The sequence below is a fragment of the Athalia rosae genome, chromosome 4 (assembly GCF_917208135.1).
Source record: "Athalia rosae chromosome 4, iyAthRosa1.1, whole genome shotgun sequence".
NCBI lineage: Eukaryota > Metazoa > Arthropoda > Insecta > Hymenoptera > Athaliidae > Athalia > Athalia rosae.
In genome coordinates, this window is record NC_064029.1 from 6026693 (window position 1) to 6049804 (window position 23112).

Genomic DNA, 23112 nt, shown 5'->3' on the forward strand with positions numbered 1-23112 from the left:
GAAGAACGCCCACGAAGCGACGTCAGTAGTCGCGCGTAGGATCCACCTTCGATTTACCTGCACCCTGCAGTGTTCTACGGGGCTCGAGGCGGCTTAAAGACCCAACGACGTTTACCTGCTGTCCGACTACTCGACGAGCCGCGACGAGATCGAAAAATCACGATACGCACCAGTGACGTCGGTACGCGGACTTCCAGACGCCACGGATTACCTTTTTTTCCCCCCCCTCAAAACTCCGACGAAGAGTTCAAAGCGTTTTATTATACCCACTCGCTAATTTTCATTGTACTTATAACGAACTTGGAATAAAAATTTTTGTTACCAAATGTTACAGCCGTTTTGTTTTAGTTCACATGTTTTAAATATCATTTCTCAGATTTCCACCCATCTTGTAGATCGATCATTGAAGTTTTGATCGGATCGTCGGACGATACCGAATAAATAATATCGCCAATCGCACGAATATAGTCACGTCGCTTAATTTTCCGCTTGGCATCAGCGAATTAGTGAAATAATGCAGGTACGAGTGAATGCTATTTCCGTGTAGTACGGGTACTGAAATCGTTGACGTAGAACGTAGCAAAATCCAGCGTACAGTTTTAGTGCAAGTGATCGGAGCAGGTCGGTATACGTAAAGTACGTGCCTATCGGGTTTTTAAATCCATGGCGGTCGTCACGCCTCGCCAAGTTTTGCTTGTTCGCGACTAATTATATTTCTGGTAATTACCGGGACAATGGAGTCACCGAGGCGGAGTGGCGCAGAAATTATTTTAACACTCATTAGCCGATACGCGGTATACCGTGTAGCAAGTGCAATACCAAAAACGCACCAAAACCGAGGAGACCGTATAATTTTTAGTGGCGAGTAAATTTGATTAGTACCTTATTTTGGGCGCGCTGACCTCAACACGCGGCAACGGTCCCCGAGTAGGGTGAAAAATGCACCTGCAGTCGAAAAACTTTTGTTGAAAATCAACACGCGTGTCGAAGAATTATCCCCACTCTATTTTTTTTTCATTCTTAAGATGATGTTGCCTCGAGCTACGGAATTCATAAGTTGCAGTAATAATTAGCGGAATGCATCGGAAGGACTTGATACATTTTTCGGGGATGGTTACGACCCGTTAGAATATTTGTTCAACATTTTTTTGCCCCCCCGAAAGAATTGGAATTTTTACACCCCTCGTCAGTCTTGTCGTGACGATAATGTTGTGTTTGGATTATAGGGGCTTCTTTTTTTCTTCCCTTTTTTTTTTCAAGTCACTCCGCGATACGACGCAAAATTATTTTCGGGTAAGAGTTTTTGACTTTTCCGGTGGAAGGAGATTTTCCCCGCTCAGCTGGCGCTGCCAATTTATACATATTTCTACGATTAGTGTGCATCCGGTGTTATGATACTCGAACGTATTTGCTGAGCATTAATCTGACTGTCGTCGACCAACTTGAGACTAGTGAGCGGTACTTTACCTCAATCCATCGAAGTCTGGTGTGAAATCCCCTCTTGAAAATCAAATGAAATATCGAACAACTTCACTCACATCTTCGTTTAAGTGTATAAGGTTTTTTTATTAATTCCGGTTTTTGATAACACAATCTGCACCAGTCTGCGCTGTGCTTACAACTATACGGGGAATAATAACAGCAAGGCATTTGCGGTTGAAATTTGGATACATGATAAATAGTTATTTATTAATAACTACGTACAATTGTTACCAGGCACTACGATTCTCGAGATATTCTTTCCTTCGCAACCTCCCCCGATGTTATCTCATCCTATTTTCTTTCGCCGGTCGGGACGTATCTGCGGTACGCAAATTTTCGTCTAGTTAATTTCCAATGGGCTTACCGAGTATTTAAAAAAAAAACACCAATATTTGAGGCGGGCGGACCGGTTCCCGTCTGCGGATCGAGGGTCTCCTACGGGATAAGGGAGAGCGAACGATCGTCAATTCGTGCAGCTGTGCATACCGCGTATGGAGCTAAGCTCCGGATTTCGAGGGGGACCAGGAGCCGGTCGGAGGTGGTTCGCGGGTGATCTTCGCTCGATTGATTTTTAATTTATTAATAATATCAGCCGATCACGGGAGGAGACGTTCGAGTTATTTTCGTACAAAAACGAATAAGTGACACAAAGGTCGAAATTGTTTGGGAGTCGAGAATGCTGCCGCCGCGTTTCATACTTACGGATGATTATAAAAATCAGTGGGACGAGCTAATCCAGGTTCGCATCGTCGGGGGGTGGAGGTTCGTAATTGGCAAAGTCTGCGTCTCGACCCTCGCCCTCGTCCTCGGCGCCGTTACCGATTCCGTCTTGCTCTCTCGAGGCGTCGTATTCTTCACCTAGACGACGGTAAGTGTCGGCGCGACTCTCCAGAATCTCTTTGATGATGTCTGCAAGTTTACACGGTTTTACGGCAGAGTCAAAAATCATCGTAACTTTTGTCCGTCGAATTTCGAAATGGAAAAATTGAATCGGCTCGAATTTCACCGAGATATTTTCTCGATTATTTTATTTACCCATCAGAAGCTCTCGGCTTTCGATCACGTTCCCCATCTCCTTTTTCACCTCTTTCATCAGCCAGGGCATAAAGCCACCCTCAACGTCTGAAATATGGTGAAAATGATGATTCTTTGTTTCACAGTCTTCTGATCAATTTTTGATCAATCGCAGGTGATTCTCACCCGCTTTGATTTCATCCAGAAGAAATCCTGACATCTTGAGACCCTCTAGAACTGCTGGCAAAAGTTCGGCAATGTATCCCGTCAGGAGGACAGCGGCGGCAACGCGTTCTTCAGTTTCCTGTTGTGTCTTTGCCGCCTCCTCGTGTTGTCTCAAACGGCGACACTGGACAAATTGATTTTATTTTTCAAGCACAGCGATCGATGAGGTCGGCGATTATATATTCGCACACGTACGCGCTATATGTATATAATACGAATTCAGTTTCGGATGGCAACAGGCACCGGGATCGATCGATGAGTGAATAATTAAAGTCAACTTACAAAATCGTACAATTTGCTATGGACGATATACCGAAGATCGGTTTCGAATCTGAGCGAAATGAACGAAAGTTCGATAAATTTTATTCGCATTTTTTTACCTTCTCCTCGCGGTAACGTCTCTCCTGTTCTTCGAGACGTTGTTCCTCAGCCTTCTCGGCGGCACGAAGTTCGAGGAATTTTCGTTGCTGTTCCCGCAATGCCGCGAGTTCCTCTTCTTCCAGAACTTCTATGAGCGATTGTTCGATCGTCTTTCCAACCAAAACCTCGAGGATGGGCTGAACCTCGACGTCGTAATCGAATAACTGTACAACAAAAAGAAAAAAAAAAAGGAAAAGGGAAAAATAACCACGAATGCAAAATCGTCCCATTTTCAGCTACGAATACTCACGTCACCGGGATAGATTTGCGTGCTTTCATCCGTCCCCGCTGACACCGGACAATATACGGGCGTCGGTGGTCTATCTAAAAAGTGGTCAGTCTGCGTCCCGACTTCGAATTCATCCGGTTTCTCAAACAACTGGACAAACGAAAAAAAAAAAAAAGAAAAGGAGAATGACAAGAAAATTCGCGTTGGGAAATCCAGAGATTCGAAAAGGAAACGCTGTCGTCATCACCTCTTCGAGGAACGTCTCCGTCTGCACCGGTTCGTGTTTCCTCCCCGAAACCGGGGGTGGCGAACCAGCTCTCAAATGCAACGCTCTATTCGCTTGGGTCTGCGCTCGTCTTCTCGCCATCTGACGACGCCTAGCTTCCGCCTGGAGAGCAGCCTGCGACTGTTCACTGTCCACCTAAAATTTGTTAGGCCGTGATGAGAGTCTGCCGAGATAAAGTGGGTGAAAAAAAAAAAAAATTGTTTTCGCAGACAGCTCACCGGCATCGGAGTGGAGGCGAAGGTACTCCCTCGAACGACGCGACGATCGAACATAATGTTCCCAAAGGGAACCGGTTGATCACTGGAATTAGGAAAACGGGAGAAAAAAAAAAATGATGAAGAACTCGCCTCCAACGGTGAAAACGTACGCGTTCTAATGTCATCACGTAGCCGTTTGACTGCGGGTGCAGACGTGATGCAGTCTAAGCAATTTTTTCAATACCTTTACGTGCGCTTATGGTTATCAAAATTCTCGAATAGCTCGGTTCAAAAGCGAAGCTACTTCAAGTCGACGATATCGATCTAATCTATCACACTCGTTTTGTAGCAAACTGAAAGTTATAGGACACAGTTATACTAATTTCCTGAATGACGATTTTCTGTTACCGGTTTATCGGCAGAAGGGTGCTCTCGATCGGTTCCAACTTTTTCGGTAACGCTCTAGGCATTGGTGCTTGTCTAGAAAACAGTACACAACCCCCCGCTTACGCAATTATCGATATGCGGTAGAAGAAAAAGAAAGAAACACTTCTCTGGTCATATTTCTTCTTCGTCACTTACGTCTGCATCGGTTGCGCGTTCCTCTTCCATCTGGAGTGTTCCGCCATCGCCGAGGAAGTCGCCAGTGAGGTCGAAAAATCTGTCGTTGCTTTCAGGGCGGCTTGACACCTCGAATGATGACTTTGGTGCTTGACCTCCGGTCTCTTCGAGAGCGAGGTCAGAGGCTTGAATTTTGCTCTCGGGCTGGTGTCGTCAGTCCCGTTGGAATTGTTGCTAAAACTTATCCCGAGAAGACAGGCGACTTCCGGGGGCGGTAGGAGAAATTCGCCGGTCTTAACCGTCGTGATAAATGGTTTCTTTGATATGAAGCCGTAGTTGTTTCCCGGGTAAGATTTTTTCGTTTTTCCATGGTCCTCGTCCTCCTGCACTTTTCTCAACTTAGCGTTCAAGACTTCGGTGAAGTCTTCGGTAGACAGAATCATTGGAGCTTTTATTTCCGGTTTATCCCGATTGAGATTCCCCTGGCTTTTACTGTACTTAGTTTTTAGTGGATTGGACTGGTGGTTCTGAAGACTGGCCAGCACCAAGTGATCGTTCGATCTACTGAAGTGCTTCTGGTTGTACAAATTCTTGGATAGAATTTTACTGTCGAGTTCGAACTCCATGTCGTCGTCCGTGTGCAGCATCGGCAAGGACGAGTCCAGGCCATCCTTCTGGAGGATAGTGAAAGCTGGAAGTTCTTTTTCGCCAAGATCGAAGGGTTCCGGCTTCGACGGTGCCAGCGCCGAAATGCCCGCTGGCATAGCGACCTTGAAAAATTAATTCCACGCTGATCCTGGGGCGACAGAACATTCGAGACGGATGTGCGTCGAGAGCGGAACGATCGAGGGAAATGAAAATTAAAAATTAAGACTCCACGAAGTCTTTTTCTCTCTCGGTGTCGCATTGAAAGTTCACGGAGAACAGTGCGACACTAATTTTGATCGCGCGTCGTTCAAATATTGTTTTCCTTCTAAACTATAAAAACTTGAAGATTGCTATTGAAAAAAATATCGTTTACCATCACTGAATCATTGTACCTTTTCGACGAGACACGAGCGAATCGATTAGTAATTTATCAGTTTAGAAATGTTTAACTGCATAGTGTGAGCGATTACAAATCAACCTGACGTGTCGCGGTGCAATTAATATTTATGAACTACCATACACCTTGTAGAGGCCATGTGAAACACGGCTCACTAAATGCATCAAACCATTACTCGTTATGCCGACGAAACCACTAACTTTTGACTCATCGAACGTGCCTCACATTTTCCGCGGAGACTCGACCCGATCAAAAAAAATTTGAAAAATCGTACGTACGACGAAGTGTCTTGAGTCGCACAAGTTCATCTGTACAAAAATCCATATTTCAAGTCCCGACGCAGCAATAAAAAAGTTCACGCGATCAGATTGAACCGGTGGAAAAAATATCACGAGCTCGTAGTTGGTCGGGTCGGTGCAATTGATTCTGTTCATAGACGAGTGTTTTTTTTTTTCATACGTACTTTTTCAGAAGAAGGACGATCTTCTCGGTCCTAACCGGAAACGATAATAAGGTTTTAGAAAATGTGCCTACGATGACTGCGGCTCGACTGGGCTAGACACTCTCGGAGGTTGATTTAACACGGTGTACATATACTTTGTAAGTTCTATAACAGTATTTTCTACCGGCGTGCTACCGGCCGGTTGGCAACTCAATACCATTGACCACCGGTCACTTGCGCATGTCTCTTCGGACACGTGTATAAGACTGAAAATCATATAGTGATAGTCCTGCCGCAGGGGCGAAGTTAGGGGTGAATATAAAATGCTCGCGGGTGCTCGAAATTCTTGGCTTAGAAACTACCAAGGGGTCAACGCGTCAAGGTGAATTCAGATTGACCGATTGCCCATCGGTATTATTAACAAAAAAAAAAAAGAAAAAGAAGGAAATATTGGTCAGTCATTTGTCTAGGATTTTATATCCACTCCATTCGTAGATATGAATACGGAAAATTCTACACATCAATGTTATCAGATTACATCCACAAACGCAGGCGGACTATGATGAATTTGCATATTCACGCCAGCCCTGTTATGCATATTCGAAAAAAAAAGAAGGATGAAAGAACACAGGTAATTTTCATGCCGTTTCGGTGTCCCTATCAGAGACCATTACAGTCGTCCCGACGCTGGTAGGTTTTCGAATTTTAAGGCTGAATTAAATATCGCCACGTCGGTTCACGCAATAAATTGAATACTCGCAGTATGTACAATGAATTTATTTTCCGACGATCCAGATAAAATAGTACGATGAATGCGATCGTCAAATCGTCACACGTCTAACGTACTGAAACGGAATAAGAACCAAACTCGTTACGCCTCGCAATCTGGTGTTCCATAGAAAATAAGCTTAAGTCTCGCCATTTCCTATGACAGTTTCCGTAAGTTTTTCATTGAGTTTATTAAGAATTCGCGATATTAGCGATTCGAAAAGCGCGACTATTATACCTGCGGTCAGTAGGCTAGAGGTCATTCGCTTACGCCATGGAGAAACGGAACGGTTTGCTGTCCGTATAAGCTATAAGGTGGTCACCTCGTGCCAACCGGTAAACTAGTCCCACCTATTTATTGATGTCAGTAATTTTCCTCGTTTCTTCGATACGATTACGCTACGTGCTAAACTTTTGCAGAGTTGAACGAACTGGTTATAAAAAGTATATTATTCGTCGTTCAATCTTTCAACGGCTACACGTTAGAATATTTTTCCTCCAGTACCTAGCGGCTGCAGCTATAAATTATAAAATATGCCAACGCTTTTCTAAGACTGAAATCGAAAATATACCAGTTGCCATTGAAGTCTGACACCTTTCAGTTTGCTGGAGTGTTTCAAATGACAGGTACATAATTACGAATATGAAAATACATCGACTCTAAATTTTTGATGATTCGGAAAAGTAGCGAGGCATTTTGAACCAAAGCGACTTACGGGGATCGTGTCGCTTTTTAGCCGAGATCGAGTCAGATTGTTCTAAAATTTCGTGTTCTAATTGCTGCAAAATTGTGTAAGCTGGAAATTTAGCTGCAGAGTGCTGGTGACCATTAGTGCTGGACTAACGTTTTCTAAGCAACGTACGTTTAACGCACGATGAAAATTCCGTAATACTATATGAAACGAGGGTTAATTATGACCCTCAGGGTCATTGACCTCGTCCTCTTCCTTGATCCCCAGCACTCTTCCTCCGACCTTTTCCTTTACCGTTTTCTCTCTACGTCACTCACGACGGTTTCTGATCCGTACGTAATCGAATAGAAACCAGAGTTATGCATTCTTACATTGGGGGGTTTCGATATTTCTTCTGTATGTGCAAGATGGCGCGTGGACTTTTCACGAAGGAGTACGTCTCTTTTTTCGCACGTGGTCCAGCCTCCGGGATGTTGTAATGCCGCATCCCCTTGTTGCACATATCGCACTGGTTCACTTGGCTCGTTCTCGTCGCCATTTTTTCAAATTTCGGATCACTCTTGCTCCAGTTATGAGTCGAAATCGGATAAACTCGAAGGCGATTGCTGCAGCAAACGGCAGGAAACGAGGGTTCGGTACTTCACATCGGGAAATGCGCGACTATCGGGGTCGTTTGAAATGCTGAGATAACTTTCGAGTATTTTCTAACGAATTCGAAGACTAAAAAAAAATATTCAAACTTTCAGGGAAACACAAAATATTTTACGCAAAACGCAAGTGAATTAAGTATAAACGTTATCACAACATAACCAAATAATAATCTCTGCACGATACCACAGCTGGGGTGGTTTCTCTCGTATCTTTGGAAATGTGAATAGGGCCAAGAGTAGTAGTTGCTATAGAAACTAAACAACGGAGTTTACTAGCAGTGTGTCAATATTTTTACTATACGTATATCATGACGAGAATGATAATAAGTCGAACAATGTATTGGCGTTTTCCTTTGCGTTTTGCATGCGATCAATTAGGCGTATAACTTGTACCACGCAAGGGGTAGCGGCGAATCCTCAAGAACCTGGATCATTGTCAATTTTCAATACGCCGGATTATTTTCATCCCTCTGATATAAAAGTAGGTGCGTAGTGAGCTGGGAAGAGACGATGAGACGCGTTAAGTACCAATGATTCATTTTTAAAAACATAAAAATTTGCTGAACATTAAAAAAAGCAGAAATCGATTTACTCGATAGAGAGAATTCATGAAATTCAGTTTTGTCGGTAAACCGATGATAATTTGTTGATAACGAAGAGCATTAGCTTTGGGGGTGGAAGCAGCAGCTGTCGATTCATTCCTGCAGCCGGTAAAATATCGACCGGTAACGTTGGACGGGAAAAGAGGGTTGAAATTCCGGTTCGAGTAGTCTGGGGTAAAACAGGGCGGGGTTGATTTCAACATGTAAAAAAAAAATACTCGATCAATAAAAAGTGATCAATGATTTACAACCAGAGGATAAAATTTGAAAATTTGCCTGGATGACTATTGGTTCGTTGCCTTGATCGTCCTCAATTTCAACCCCTAATAATTTTTTTTTTGTGATTCCAAAGGGCTTATCGACGGAGATACCGACGTGGCTGAAAAAATTCACGAGTCTAACACCGATGGCGCGGTCATTTATACCAACTGCTAACGCTCTCTTTAGTTTAAATTTTAGGACGTGGGTGACTACTTGCTGTACAGCATTTAACGACAAGTTGCCTAAAACTAGGAGTTGGAACGAATGAATAGGGGTAGCGATATGGGACCAGGATTCGAAATTGCAAGCAAATCAATTGAAAGAAAAATTGAAGTTGCGCTATGCATCGCGAATGCTTTTCTATCCATGCCTGAGATAACATTATTGAATTTCCCAACGATCTAGAGATTGTAGGGGATGTCATGAGGTCCCGACATCGATATCCGGACGGACATTTCGCATCGGGGGTGTGGGCGGCGAAGTAGAAATCGGAATCGAAGTCGAAGTGAAAAGCAAAGACGAAGGGGATCGCGAGGGGCGTAGCGGGCTCGTTATCCCGCGGCTGGCAGGAGGCGGAGGAGGACAAGGTGAGGCACTGCGAGGGTACGATAGCCACGAAGAAGACCGCGGAATCTCAGAACCACGAACTATACGAAGATCGTGGCACCCCGCTGAGTCGCCTAATTGCCTCGCCTCTGACTCCGACTCGAACACGCCCTTGAACCTTATACTCCACTCTCTCCAGCCTCCCACTTTCACCCTTCGTCATCTGCCCGCCCTGGAGAAGGTCCGCGCCTTCCTCTACCTCTACCACTACCACCTACACTCGGAACCAACGCAAAAGGGCATCATCATCTATCACACCCTGCGAAACTATATATTTGTTTTTCGATAGACCTTTGTAATTATTTTCGACCGTAGGAATGAGGATGTGACTTTTTTAGCCCTCGATCAATTAACGCCTGGCAGAAAAAAAAAGGGGGAGAAAATATGGGCCCCGTCAAAATTATTTGTATAATTTTCAAAATTTTCAAAATTTCAGCAAGAAAAACCAAATGTTTTCAAATTTCACCCTCAATTATCTCAGGCCAGACACTCGCCCGATTAATTTTCTGGAACAAATCTTTGTATCTCATAAAAGAGGAGTACATCAGCGGTAAACGTATCGAGTTTGTTGGTTAAGCGATTAGCGCGGTAAAATCGTTTGGGTTATTTTATGACCATGTTCCCTGACGTGAATATCTGCCACGTATCTATTATGATATTTGGAGAATGCGTTCGGTGAGCATCGGGTTCGAATTTAAAAAATTGAAGAATTCGAACCACCAGATAATGACTAGGAAGTATAGGGGCGTGGTAATGAGGGCTGGATAGGGTCGGAATCGGGGCTTGCTCCATAGCTCACCTCTTCTTCGCTCGTTCTTTCAACGCTCTACGAGTCCATCTCTCGGGTTGTTTCTCGGTGTTTCGTCGATATACATGCGCGTTGGAAACCCGAATCGGCCGGCTAACCGGGTGATAAATTATATCCACAGAATATCCTTCCCTTCCCTCCCCTTGTCCGTCCTCGCGTCTCTTCGCTCCGTTTAATTTGGCTACACAAATATTCGTGATGTCTCCAACGATTTTCAAATTCATTTATAAGATAGGTAAAATATAGAATAGATGAGATGCGGTTAAACTCCGAGTCGACTAGGTCACCAGTATATTATAGCGCGATATCATTCATCCACGTGCAATTGGCGATGTACATTTGCAAGTAGATCCTACTGGCGGGCCTTGATCTCCGAAATAAAAACGTATAATAAATAATTCCGACAACTATCTTTGTCCGAAGTCATGTTTTAGGCAGGATAACTTTGCATGGTATTACTCTAGCCGATCTCTGGGTTCAGAGATCATTCGAAATCATCAATCTTATTCAAGGTGCGAAACGCGAGGACAATCTGTCCTTCGAATAATTTCACGCGTTAGATCCGCGCCGCAGGATCGCCGGGGTTGGATAAGAATCCCCCGAAAGAGGAAAAATTATTTCGAAACACCGCGATGAAAATCATCGATATTCGGACGAATCTCGTAATTGGTTTGCGTTCACCTGTTGACCGGTGTACAGCTGAGGACGTGCGTTGGGTAAAAATTGAAGAAAAAGAAAAACAGGATGTGAAAAGAAAAGATTGAAAAAAGGTAAGGTGGGGGGAAAAAATATATGATGAAAAAAAAAGATCTACGACGCGCAGCTATCATTCAAGTAAATTTTAATTTGAAAAATTTACCTGCCAAAGAACGGCGCATTTATTATAGTTGTAAGTGATTTACAACGTCACGCACGACTCACGCGAGTCAGTCGACGAACGCACGCGTTGCTCATTCATTATAAAAATCAGAGAAAAAAAAAGAGGAGTAATATTATAGAAAAATAAAGATGGAGGTAAAATAAAAGAAGGGAGATATAGCGAAGTAACTGATTTTCCTTCGACGTGGTAATGGAACGTGGTCCAAAGTTGATACAGGCACTCTATAACGTCTACCATAATTTTCAAACTGTGATGTGGAGAAAGCAACTATTGATTGGTTGCCCCATAGGATCGGAGGTAGGCGCGATTACAAAATTTTAAATCACGCAGTTTATACGGTGGCCCTCTATTATGCGTCACCCGGGGCTAGGCGATGTTCAAGGATGGAGCAAAAACTATTGAAAACTAGAGAAATGCAAAAAAAACAAATGGTGGGAAACAGTATCCCGAATTTCCCTTACTTCGATTTCTCCCCCTTCCTTCGAAGATGGAGCTTCCGCCGCAATTAGTGTCGTCCCGTTCGTTTTTAATGTACTTACTTACAGCGCGAGACTTAATGATCACGTGTCCAAGGGCCGAAGGCCAGGAATGATTGCCTGTAATTTATGAGGACATATAACGCTGCATTAAACTCATATACCAAAAATGCTGATTAATACAGACAAATTTTGAAAGTTATTATACCTCTTCTCTACTGCACACGCGAGCTGATACAAGACCAAGAAGACCGCGGTCCACGGAGTGCTTTTCTGTTCTCCAATTTTTCCACGATATCATCGAGACGTGGAGGAAAAATAAGGCGAAAGGCGGAAACAGCGGACGGGGTGGTACAAATTAACAGGAAACTTTGATAAGCTCGGGTTAATTCAAAGACAATGTTAACTGATGAAACGGATACGGAGGTGCAAGAACAATAGCTTAAGCTCAGCGAGCTCCTATTTCCCTGTGCCATTCGTTGTTTGAACTAACGTACAGGCGCCGCCGCGCGAGGGGGATATCGAGATGGAGGAAAATAAATAAGTGAAAAACAATGGAGGCTTATTAGCATCTACCTACGGCGGGGTGACTTAACGTGACCTTACCTAACTCAACCGACGAGACCGAGATGCACTAGGACTCGTGGCATCTCGGAATGAGCTGCGGAATCAGTTTTCGTGTGCGGAGCATCTATTATGTAGTTTATTTTTTGGGTCAGAGTCGCTGCTGCTGCTGCTGCTGCAGGCAACCCGAAGGTGGATGTCAGTCGTGAAATATGACTTTTGTTAAGCGAGAAGCTAGCAAACTTTAAAATAGTCTACCTGCTCGGTCTCTCCCTCTTTTTATACCTTTGTTTTCTGAAATTTCGCCCCGCGGGGTGCGGACCTTGTTCCCTTCTTTCCTTTCCTTTCCTTCCCTTCCTTTTTTTTTTCTTTTTCTTCAAACACCAAACGAACGTCCGAAAAATTTTCGTGTCGCGTAGCCCGCAGAAATCTGCAGACTAAGTGGCGCGTATACCAGGAAATTGAGTTTTCTTTCCATAATTTTTCCAACACTCGGACATAATTCCGTACAATCGTGAAATATCACGCTAAATTTTACGATCAGCAAAATTATCGAAAAATGTTTATAATCCGATGAGATTGCGCGTACCGTTTTTCTGAGTACAAAAATTATCATAGTAATAATCCGTTCGAGTGTGTCACGTGGACGATGAGGAATGACGCCGTATTATTTAGAAATTTTAGAAATCGCGAGACAAAATTACCCGAATAAGAAGAAAATATGAATAAATTTTTCTTTTTTAATCAATCAATTGACGTAAAAAACTTAAGATGGATTAAAAAAAATTTTTCAACATAAATCTTGGTTATTTCCAAATGATTTGATTAATCGCGATCAGTCGTACAACTGCGAAAATTATATGGTTTCTACTTACTCAGTTTTATTCAAATGGACATAATCATCCGCATACATTATCTAAACATCCGGAAATAAGCTACCGTGTTTATGTACTTTGTAAGTATCTAATTAGCGAAGTCAATCAAAAAAGACGCGCGATTTCAAAAAGGTAAATAAATACCCGGTCGACGGGAAACAGAGACTCTAAAGACAGAGGGACGAAACTTGGAGAGAAAAAACGAATCAAAAATTTTACTCTCAGGGTGCGCGTGCAGTGTTGGGTGAATTCCAGGCGGCGATCAATCTAGGTAAAGCTGTTTTTTTCTCTACGGTGTGCGGCGAACCGCCGGCCTGGTCAAAAACCGAGGTTGACCAACCATCTCTGAGTTGTTCTTATTCTTTTTTCTCAAATTTATTTTATTTAATTTTTTTTCTCTAGGACAGAAACTGCGGGCCGCCGCGCCTATACTCGGAGGACGATGCTCCAAAACGTAACGCCACGGGGCGCGTGACGAGTCGCACCCCGCGATTCGGAGGACCATCGGGACCGCAGGACTCCTCGCGCCGGGGTGTCGCTGCTCACCGCAAGAAGCGTTTCGAACACCAAAACACCGAATTTGAGGCGCAAAACTCCGCTGGATTTTCATGCCGGCATCCCACACCCCCGTACACGGTTGTTCTTTTTTTTTTACGCCGGAGAACGGTGTCGGTATTTAAAACGATCGTCGGCGATTCAAGCGAACGTAAAAAAAAAGATGTCCGCGAGTCGTTGTTCCTGAAACGAGTGACTGCCAATTTTTGCATTATTATGACTCGGAAGAAATTGAGAAGTTTCGACGTATCGTTCGAAAAAGGACGTATTTGATGTGTGTTATAATTATATGAGGGTAGAAAACATTGTGTTCAATTTTTTCGAAGGTATGAAATTTTCATTTTCGCACTTCTAATTTGAAGTGGGTACTTACACGTAGTTATTGGATCCTGAAAATGCGGAGAGTATTCCAGTCGGTATAAGCCGGTATAGGTAGTGCCTTTTCAACGCACCAGCTGCTTCGTAACGATCCTTGTCCAGATTAGCTTCCGAAACACGTCCTACCCTCTATTACCCCCGCTGCGATTATTTGGTATTTCGTATCTGTAGGTTGAATAAACTGCAAAAGTTGTCTAAATCGATTTCCAGTTGCAGGAAAAAGACGTGAAAATATACCAGACCTGACGATTTCCCGGCTGAACCGGAGATAACAAAGTTCACTTAGTTTTACACGAACCCAATAATCTTTCGATCTCGATTAAAAATCTAATTTTCGGTAATTCGACTTCCACACACCATTTTCAATTTACTTTTCATCCCATCCGTGGCGGGGGGGGAAATCCCAAGAAATACTCGAATCATGTTTTATTTGCTTTAGACTCTCCGTCACCGGAGTCCAAAGTTCGTTCGGTCCATCGAGTGTTAATAGTCGATGGTCAGAACGCAGAGCCGGCAGTAGGTGATGCTGCAGGTAAGATAACTAAAATGGCTGCGAAAGATCGCGATTGGGTCACGGAGCGATCTCCTCCGGATAGGATTCAGTGGATTTCGTGCTTAGGACGACGAGCGAAGATCGGATGGATTTTTCCAAAGATTCTTCAAAGATTTCATTTCCCGGCCCGTGCCCGTTGCCATTCCCGTTGATCGCGGTGCCCGTTCCCGGTATTACCTACGTAAGCTACCACGAAACGTAAAGTATATAGCCACGCCGCGCGTCATCTGCAACCTGTTTACCTGTGCCAGAGAAACGGAACCGTTGTCGGAATCATAATCTTGTAAAACATAAGAGCTCTCTGAAAAATGGCCCTCCAGACATGCCCGAAATCAGGGAATGGTCCACCGGGAATTTTAGCACCGACTGCAGCGGACCGCGTTCGAAATTTTCTCCAGATGCGGTTCCTCGATACAAACCACAAGAACAAATTGCGTAGACGGATCTTCTGCAGTTCAGATGGCGAAACACGTAACATGAAAACTTTTCAAAGAAGAAAATTCAGTTTTCGATGTCGTTGGGTACACTGTACCGTACGTGAAAATGAAAATGAAAATAGAAGAAAATTGAATAAAATAAAATAGAATTGAATAAAATAAATAAAAATAAAAATTGTAACGGCCATCGTCCTCTGGCAATCTGTGATGATGGTTGAGATAGCCGATGTCCCGGCCGATTTCAATTCAGATGTATTTGAATTTCGAATACGTATAATCGAGTGTAGATGAATATCTGTGAGTTACACGGATGGACGGACGGACGGACGGACGCGGGACGGAGGAGAATCTATAAGGCGCTATAAAGGCGTATTAACGTCGTTCGACGCGCGGATAACCGATTTTGAGATACATAAATGCATCGGTAAAATTTCTCAGTCTCTCCTTACGCCATCGGTCAATATTCTCAGTCAACAAATCATCCAATGTTTTATTCAGTCGCGTTATAGAACATTATACGCCGCGCGCGCTGCCGTATCGTTGGTCCATATCGCGGTGATACCTTTACGTAAGGACTGTACACGTTCCTTACATGCGCTCACCTATACCACTCGAACGGGGGTTGAGCCATTTTTTTTCCATCGCTTTTTCTCTATATTTTTTCATACATAACACACGCAGTTTTCATTGCCCAAGAATCATCTTTACCTGCTGTCGAACGGCGAAAAAAAATCCAACGTCATTTTCAGAATCGATTACACTGCACTTTACAATGTGCGTGCAACTGTCATTCAGAAAAGAAAAATTCGAATGTGGTTTTTTTCATACTATTCATATATAAATTTACATTATGGCTCGATTTCGTGGAGCGCAAATAACGATATGAATTAGCGAAAACAAAAATTCGGGAAAGCGGAAAGAACGTGGGATGGAAAACGTAACGTGGATCGAAGTTCATTCGCTGAACGGGCAAGACTCTGGGATTCTCAGCATACATATATCGAAGACGCAAAAGTGACCTTGATATTACTGTCCCAGAATCCATAATGTGCGAGAATAGAATTAATTTAACGATTTGAATATTTTTTTTATCTTCTCAGAGTTGATCCTACTGTACATAATATATAAACCGCGTGCGAATTGCGCGTTATCCTATTAGGTCAGATTTAACTACGCTCCTCGCGACAGACCCGAGTCTTCAATTTTTCGCCTCTTGTATTATAACGAAATTCCTTCCGCAGAGACTTTCGTTAACGAATTCACACCGGATACGCGTAAACTGTAGCGTTGCAGGTTTCGGTCACGTGGCACCCTGCACCTTGTATTTTTCGACGCGACATCGGCGCAGAAAACAGGGTGACTATAAAAATATAATGAATATGTATTACGTTCGGTTTCTTAGGTATACGATAGCACCGGTGGGCAAGGGGTAGGTAGCATTCAATCCACCGTTTCTAGTTCTCTGCATCTCGATCTTATCTTTTCACTGACAGAGAACAGTCAACGTAGACTTTATTTGAATAAATGAAACTGAAATAAATTTAAAAAAAACCTATCGGTAGGGCCCCCGTGCCCCCCGTCTATCTGTCTGTCCATGTCCATGTCCATCCGTCCGTTCGTCTATTTTTCCGAACACAAGGGTTCGACTTTCGAACCTCCGTAATCAAAAATGTAAAACACAAAAAATCGAAACTCACTGGCTACCGGAAATGAGTTCAAACGTCAGCGGCGAGACTACACTTGAAAAAAAACTCGCGGTATCGAACTCTTGGAACCACTTCCGGGCGATCTTGACCCTGGTCTGCGGATTGCGGAAAGAAAAAAATGAGAAAGAATGAAAACAGACAAAGATTGAATGGGTTTTGGAAATTTTTAAAATGCGATTTTGTTCGGAAACCTGACTCGATTATATAGCCCTAATTTCAAATTTGATTATTTCTCGATCGGGTCCGGCGTATTCCTCGCGGTACGGAGGTTGTTGGATATTGTTGTGGTTCCACAACTGCGATATAGACGAACAACTGCGCGTCTGAAGCCTGTATACTTGCGGCCTGTAAACACGATCGGCGCTAAGTTATGCAGGCGACACGGCTTCCGTGGCGATGGTTGACAGAATCTCTGGCGCGATCTGAAGGCTTAACTTTTGTTTTACAAGCCGGTCAGACGTATAAGCGGTGTGAGAGGTATATGAGCGCCGCGCGTCGGGACTTCTACAACGCGCTGACGCGTTCTCCTCTCCTACTGCAGCATCATCCGCATCCAGGCCTCGTCGCGTTGCGAGCCCCGTCTATATCGAGGACTCCATCTAAAGTGCGTCTTCAAAAAGAAAAGACACTTTTCGCCTCAAGATACACCTATCTGGACGTGCATCGGCGCTATTATCGGGTCGCGATCCACGAACCGAAAATATCCGGTACGAACCACCGTAGTACTGCAGGACCGACGCCGAACGGGAGACGCCGTCGTCGAAAGAAATTCGGCGGATTTATTCCCACTTTCTCACGTTAATTGCACCTGAGAATTGATCGGGAGAGGTTGTTCGATTATGAGACTAAAATAAGAAGAAGGTGGCTCTCGGAGCTACGGATTACACTTGCGTCGAGTATAATATGTATGTATACCGGTGTGCGAGGTTGAGGAAAAATTTTTGATTTATGCACGTTGATCGCCCGCCGCGACGTTCTCAGGTGGAAATAGTTGGGAGAAAGAAGAATAAGTGAGAAGAAAAAGGAGAAGTAAGAAAGGGAAGAAGAAAAAAAAGAAGAAGAAGAAGAAGAAGAAGTAGGGGAACAGGAAAAGAAAAAGAGCGTACACTAGCTGAGGGCTCATCTCCGCGGGGTGAGCGCGGCATGGAAAGTGTGTCGAAATGATAAAAGAATCGTTAGCCCCAACAAAAGCGTGCGTGTCAACTTTCGGCCGGGACAACGTTAAAACGGTGAAAAAAAATAATAATAGAAAAAAAAAGGAAAAAACCTGAAATGTAAAAAGAAAGGGAGAAGGAAAAAATTCAAAAGCGTGGGTGGGGAGTCGTCCTGCGCTCCTCCGCTTCCTCCGACTCCTGTCGGTGACGCTGGTCGCTGGTGCGGGGCTCCTCGAAAAAGAGCTCCAAAAAGAGGATGCCAAAGAGTGGTCCTGCGCCTCCATAAACCATAAATCGTCCAGTTAGGTATTTAAGCGATAGATCATGTTTTAAACAAAAGTAGCGGGGACTGATCCACGCGGCTGCGGACCGGGTACGCCCTTTTTTACACGGACGGGATCGCGGCCAACCTGGACCTCGTAAATCCCTCAACTCTCACCGACTCTCATGCCCGTTCACTCCGCCAACATCTACTAACCCCGCGACGCTACGCCAGGGGGTTGTATTTTCTAATATTTTGATTTATGCGGCTTTCACTGGTTAATTTGGTCTCCTTTTATCCTTTATTTGCGCGTTTAGGGATGAAATTTGTCCCGAATTCTGCCCACCTCGGCTCACCACCGGTCCCACCGTACGTAGGGTATACCGACGGGGGTGTTCCCCTCCCAACACCTTTGAATTTTTCAACCTTGTTGACCCACAATGCTCTCCTAAGGATCAGTTTCAACCGCCTGAAGATGCGCTTTGTACCCCGAGCATTGTCCCACCGTCACCGGCGAACTTTTCTCCGTCCGTATACGTATACACACGAGTCTCTTTTTACCAGTTCACTCCACGAATCAATGGACTCCTGGGGGATCGGAGTCTCCCGTACTCCCGGCTCTTCTCTCCGTGCGCGTCTTTTCGCTCCGAGACTGTTTGCGTCGGGGTCCATCAGCTCCAGCTTCCTTTCAATTCCCGGAGCCTCCGGACTGGAATAAATCATACACGCCACAGGGTCAAACCTTCTCATGAAACGCTTACCCTATTCCGAACCTATATTATGCTAAGTACATCGACGCGCTTCACCTTGACGTTTTCGATAGATATCGCAAAACGATTCTTAACGACGAGAAATCCGATCGCGTGAAATTTCCAAATCCGCCATTCTTTTTCCTTCCTCGTTCCTCGTCGCTCAATCTCAAAAAGGAATTCAGTTATCGAACAGCCTCCGCACACGCGTCTCGAGATGAGGAACGACTGCGGGGTTCGCGCGGATTTTCGTACGATGACTTCATCTCGTATATACGCAGCATCACTCCGCGTCAGTTCCCATTAGATGGCAAAAATGACTTTGGGAAAAAAACGTGGGATGGGGTATCGGGGTCGTAAATCATTTGGGTGCAGATCGTTCGGATTCGCTCGGTTCCGGTGTAGGTTAATACAAGGACGAGTCGGGTGGGGGTGAGGGGGAGGCAACAGTGTCGTCGATTTAGATATCAGGGTAAAAAACTCCGGCTAAACTTCCGGCGCCCGCGTGCCCGCCATTCTCCGTCAAAGAGCTTTAATGATTCGTTCTGATCCGGTGTTCCGTCCGCGGAAAAATGGGGTGTCCTTGTACGGCGTTTCCCCGTTGGAGAATCCCGAACACGGGCAACGGGCGTACGTAATGTCCCAGTAATACGCCGTAGGATCCCCAAACTCGCAACCGGAAACGATTCAATCTCTGAGAGGGCAATGAGCGAAATGCTCCCCTAATTTATAACTACACGCATCGCGGTCACGTGTCACGAGCCAGGATGGGTTGTACAGCCCGAAATATATCGCCGCGTGTATAGTATAATATGTACGAAACTTCTTGAACGATCGGAAGACCTCTAACCCCGACGAAAATATTCGCGGAGGAAACGGAAAGCGGATGAAATTTCGCTGTAGGAAGTTCGTTCGTTTCATATCTCTTCCTTTTTTTTTTTTTATTTTTTTATTTATTTTTTTTTATCTTTTTCCGACTGGTAGAAACGAATATAACGTCGATTTCCTAAATTCTTGGACTCGTGAGTGAATATGAAACAATCTGCGGTAGAATTTCATTGTCCCGGCTAATTATTTATCCTGTTCTACGTAGCCGAAGGATTAGAAAGTTCGTTCGAACTATGTATAATATCGAATAGAGAAGCGCGGCATATAATCCGACTTGGCTCGAGTTAAGTGATACGGATATTCCGTAGGTACGGAGGAACCGCGGAATTTCGAAGATTGAGGCTACCGGATAAGCCGATTCACCTTCTAAAAGAACAACAAAATCTGGAACATGGATAATCAGGGGCAATTAATTACTCGGGTCGTAACGGAGATCAGGCGATCGTTCGAAGGCCCGAGAAGTTGAAAAAAATTCATACGAAATAGAAACATCTCGAATTAAAAGTCTGAGAGGCGGTAAAATAAAGCGACGACGTGTATAATTTAATTTTCCGCAACACGTTTCGTATCCTAAATTTCATTCTAATGTTTTCTCTCTTTTTTTTTTTTTTGGCATATCTGGCGTAAATTTTGCCGTACGCGGTGCGGAGATCCGAGAGTCCCGTTACTATTAATTAGTAGTCCGGAGGCATGTTTTCTCGGTATAGAACAGAGGCGAGATAGAGCAGACGACGTCTTATCGTCAGACAGTGACTAATAGTGGAAGAAGTTTCCCTATATTCTTGCAGTATCTCAACGCCTGGACGTCTCTGTGTAGGTCCCGAGCGTTTTTATCCGCTATCGGTTTCTCGGTCCGCACGGTACTCACGTAATTCCCGAGTTCTATTATTCGCTATTTTCATTTCATTTGCAACCAATCGACCGCGGAAATCCGTACCACGTAAATACTTATTCATTGTTATCATTGTTGTCGAGAGACTGCAGTTGTCCTCCTGCCGATGCGATGTCCCGAAATCCTTCTATTATTAACCATTCTTTCGAATTGTCCTCGCGCTGTCGTTAGCTCGGGGCAATTTTTTCCAAATGTTCGAGCGAAATCCTCAGACAACCCCGGCATCTGCGCCTCCGTCAATGGAACATAAAAAAATAAATAAATAAAAAAAAAAAAAAAAACAGAGAAAAAGAAAAGAAAATACCCGAGACTTCCTCGCGGCACGCGGACGTCTTACGAAAATTGCGCGACGTCCTCGACGTAGGCGGCGCTGTTTCCTTTTTTCCGTTTCTTTATTTCGAGTGAAACTACCCGAGAGTGTTTTGCCGTAGGTGGGTACCTTAAATTTGTGTATTAATCAAGCGTGGGATAAAGGGAGACGGCGAACGCGCTGGTGTGGGTGAAAAGAGACGGGTGTTATTAATAAGTCCTCGGTCCGTAGACTAAAAAGTTTAATTTCACGGTGGAAGCCGACGTTCATTGGCCCTCGCTCCGCAGTCCATCAGTTAAACAATTGTTATGAATCTCGATCCGTCTGACATTCCATCCAAACATAGGGAATATCCTATTCGGGCGTTAGGCCCGGGGACCGCGGTGCGTGTATACGGTCGGGGATGGACAAAAAATGAAGGTAATTTATCAGGGACCGGGCAAACAGCCGTTTATAATAAATTATTTAATTAGTACGGTATTTAATCAACGCTGAAAGCACTCTTGTATAGTTTTATATATACATACACATCCACGAGCCGCTCGTATCGGATCCTGCGGGTTCTGCAGCGGGGAAACACCGTAGCCGCGACCACGTAACCTGCGTCGCTTGTGGCGCGAGGGTTGCGCGTTCTCGGTTTCGAGTCCCCGCTGTATAACTTTAGCCGTTCGTATTCGTATTCGTATTCGTAGTGGTGGTGGCGGTGAGTCCGACCGTAATGTCCATTGGTCAAAAGCGTAGAATGAGGAGGCGAGATCGGACTAGGCGGAGTGTACACAACCTAATGGGAATACGAATGGGGATAATGCATCGGAGTCCGGACAGGTCTTGTTTATAATGGGTTGAACAAGGGTGCTAGAAGTCAGTGGGGGCCCGGGCCCCCCTAAGGCGCGGGTCCCCCCGCTGTTTGCTCACGGCCCGCGGTATTTAAGGATAACAAGAGGTCCGCTTCATCATCCCCGCGTGTTATAGCAGCAGACCCGGCGTAACCCCTGGCGTCCAGTCGATTCCCGTCGTTGCGATTCTCCTTGCGGCTATTCTACATTTCTTCGTTTCTCTCTCATTTTCTTTTCTTTTATCCAATGGACCAAGTTTTCATTGGCCAGGATCGAAACGAGGTTATCGCGAATATCGAAAAGAAAGCTAAATCCGATTCGAAAACTAATCAGGCAAATCTAGAAGACGCGAAAAAACGATGGTCTGAAACGAACGTCGAACATTGTCAAAAAAATCCGCAGGATCATTTTTCAAAGTTTTTTTTCTCTCTATTTCGGACACCAGAAGGTTTGAGATTCGAATGGCATTCCTGTTTCATTATTCAATACACAGTACATCGGATATATAGCTTGACATGAACCGATGTTAATGGTGAAGCTTTTTTATCGGATCTCGATCAGCTGGCATCAGCGCGGCGCACGGACACCACTCGGAATGAATGAAAATTTGGGAATCTAATGTCCCAAAAGTCTGCATAGACAAGTGGTACGTGAAGAGTATAGAGCGGGGAGAGGGATTTCCGAGAAACTATATAGGTGCACAAAATTTATCTACCCATAGCCGTGCGGCGTATCGCGATCGTTTTGTCAATGATGACCGAGGAAGAGCGGAGACGCGCGGGGGTAGCGTCGCGGCGATACTTTGATATGGGTAGAGGAAGATTCGAAGCGTCACGCGGATTCCATTAGTCGACATTAGAAAGCGGTTCGGATCTTCATATTTTCTTTACCCTGTTGGTCCCGCCGACCGTCGAGATGAGATCAGAAATCAGTTTTTCCTATCCGTCCCCTTACCGAATATAATATCGGTGTTGGTTTGTGGTAGCAGTTCCTCGCTCTCGTTCGTCCGTTCGTTCGTTCGTTCGTTCGGTCAGATTGATCCCGGGTAGAAAGAAGGCCCTTTTATGTTAATCTCGTGTTTATGCGTTGACAGTTTGTCCGCTTCCGCGCGGCCGTAAAGCTATGCAAATTTTCGAATCAAGGATTGAATTTCATTTTGTAACCTTAGGTAGCGAACGGAACGGATCCGATACCCCGGGCGTAGGTGCTCGCCGATAACCTTTTGACATTTCCGACGAACGAATCCGAAGCGGCGGATGTGCCCCGGGCATTATTACGACTCGACGTGCATCCGGGGAGCCCGAAAGGC

The 23112-nt window shown here is 44.5% G+C and overlaps 1 protein-coding gene across 3 annotated transcripts; it reads right to left on the reverse strand.

Moving 5' to 3' along the window:
* Positions 1–1656: 1656 nt before the first annotated feature.
* Positions 1657–6128, reverse strand: LOC105692659 (radial spoke head protein 3 homolog B). Of its 3 annotated transcripts, none has more exons than XM_048653891.1 (11): positions 5923–6128; positions 4436–5184; positions 4262–4333; positions 3875–3956; positions 3618–3791; positions 3392–3520; positions 3102–3305; positions 2683–2845; positions 2518–2604; positions 2185–2391; positions 1657–1917 (listed from the first exon to the last, which is right to left on the reverse strand). In XM_048653891.1, the coding sequence occupies exons 2-10, from the start codon at positions 5176–5178 to the stop codon at positions 2213–2215; spliced, it is 1833 nt and encodes a 610-aa protein (XP_048509848.1). In that variant the 5' UTR covers positions 5179–5184; positions 5923–6128; the 3' UTR covers positions 1657–1917; positions 2185–2212. The 3 variants fall into 3 exon arrangements, with proteins under 3 accessions (XP_048509848.1, XP_020711833.2, XP_012267410.2); XM_020856174.2 differs by having other exon boundaries at positions 1657–1801; positions 5923–6126; XM_012411987.3 differs by lacking the exon at positions 4262–4333 and having other exon boundaries at positions 1657–1801; positions 5923–6125.
* Between the last annotated feature and the right edge of the window lie 16984 nt (positions 6129–23112).

Excerpts from the sequence above, each read along its gene's own strand:
- LOC105692659 (XM_048653891.1), bottom strand. The coding sequence starts at position 5,178 with ATGCCAGCGGGCATTTCGGCGCTGGCACCGTCGAAGCCGGAACCCTTC. Across the intron at positions 3,792-3,874 it reads TCGCCTCCACTCCGATGCCG|GTGGACAGTGAACAGTCGCA; the intron begins GTGAGCTGTCTG and ends AACAAATTTTAG. Across the intron at positions 3,306-3,391 it reads CGCAAATCTATCCCGGTGAC|TTATTCGATTACGACGTCGA; the intron begins GTGAGTATTCGT and ends TTTGTTGTACAG.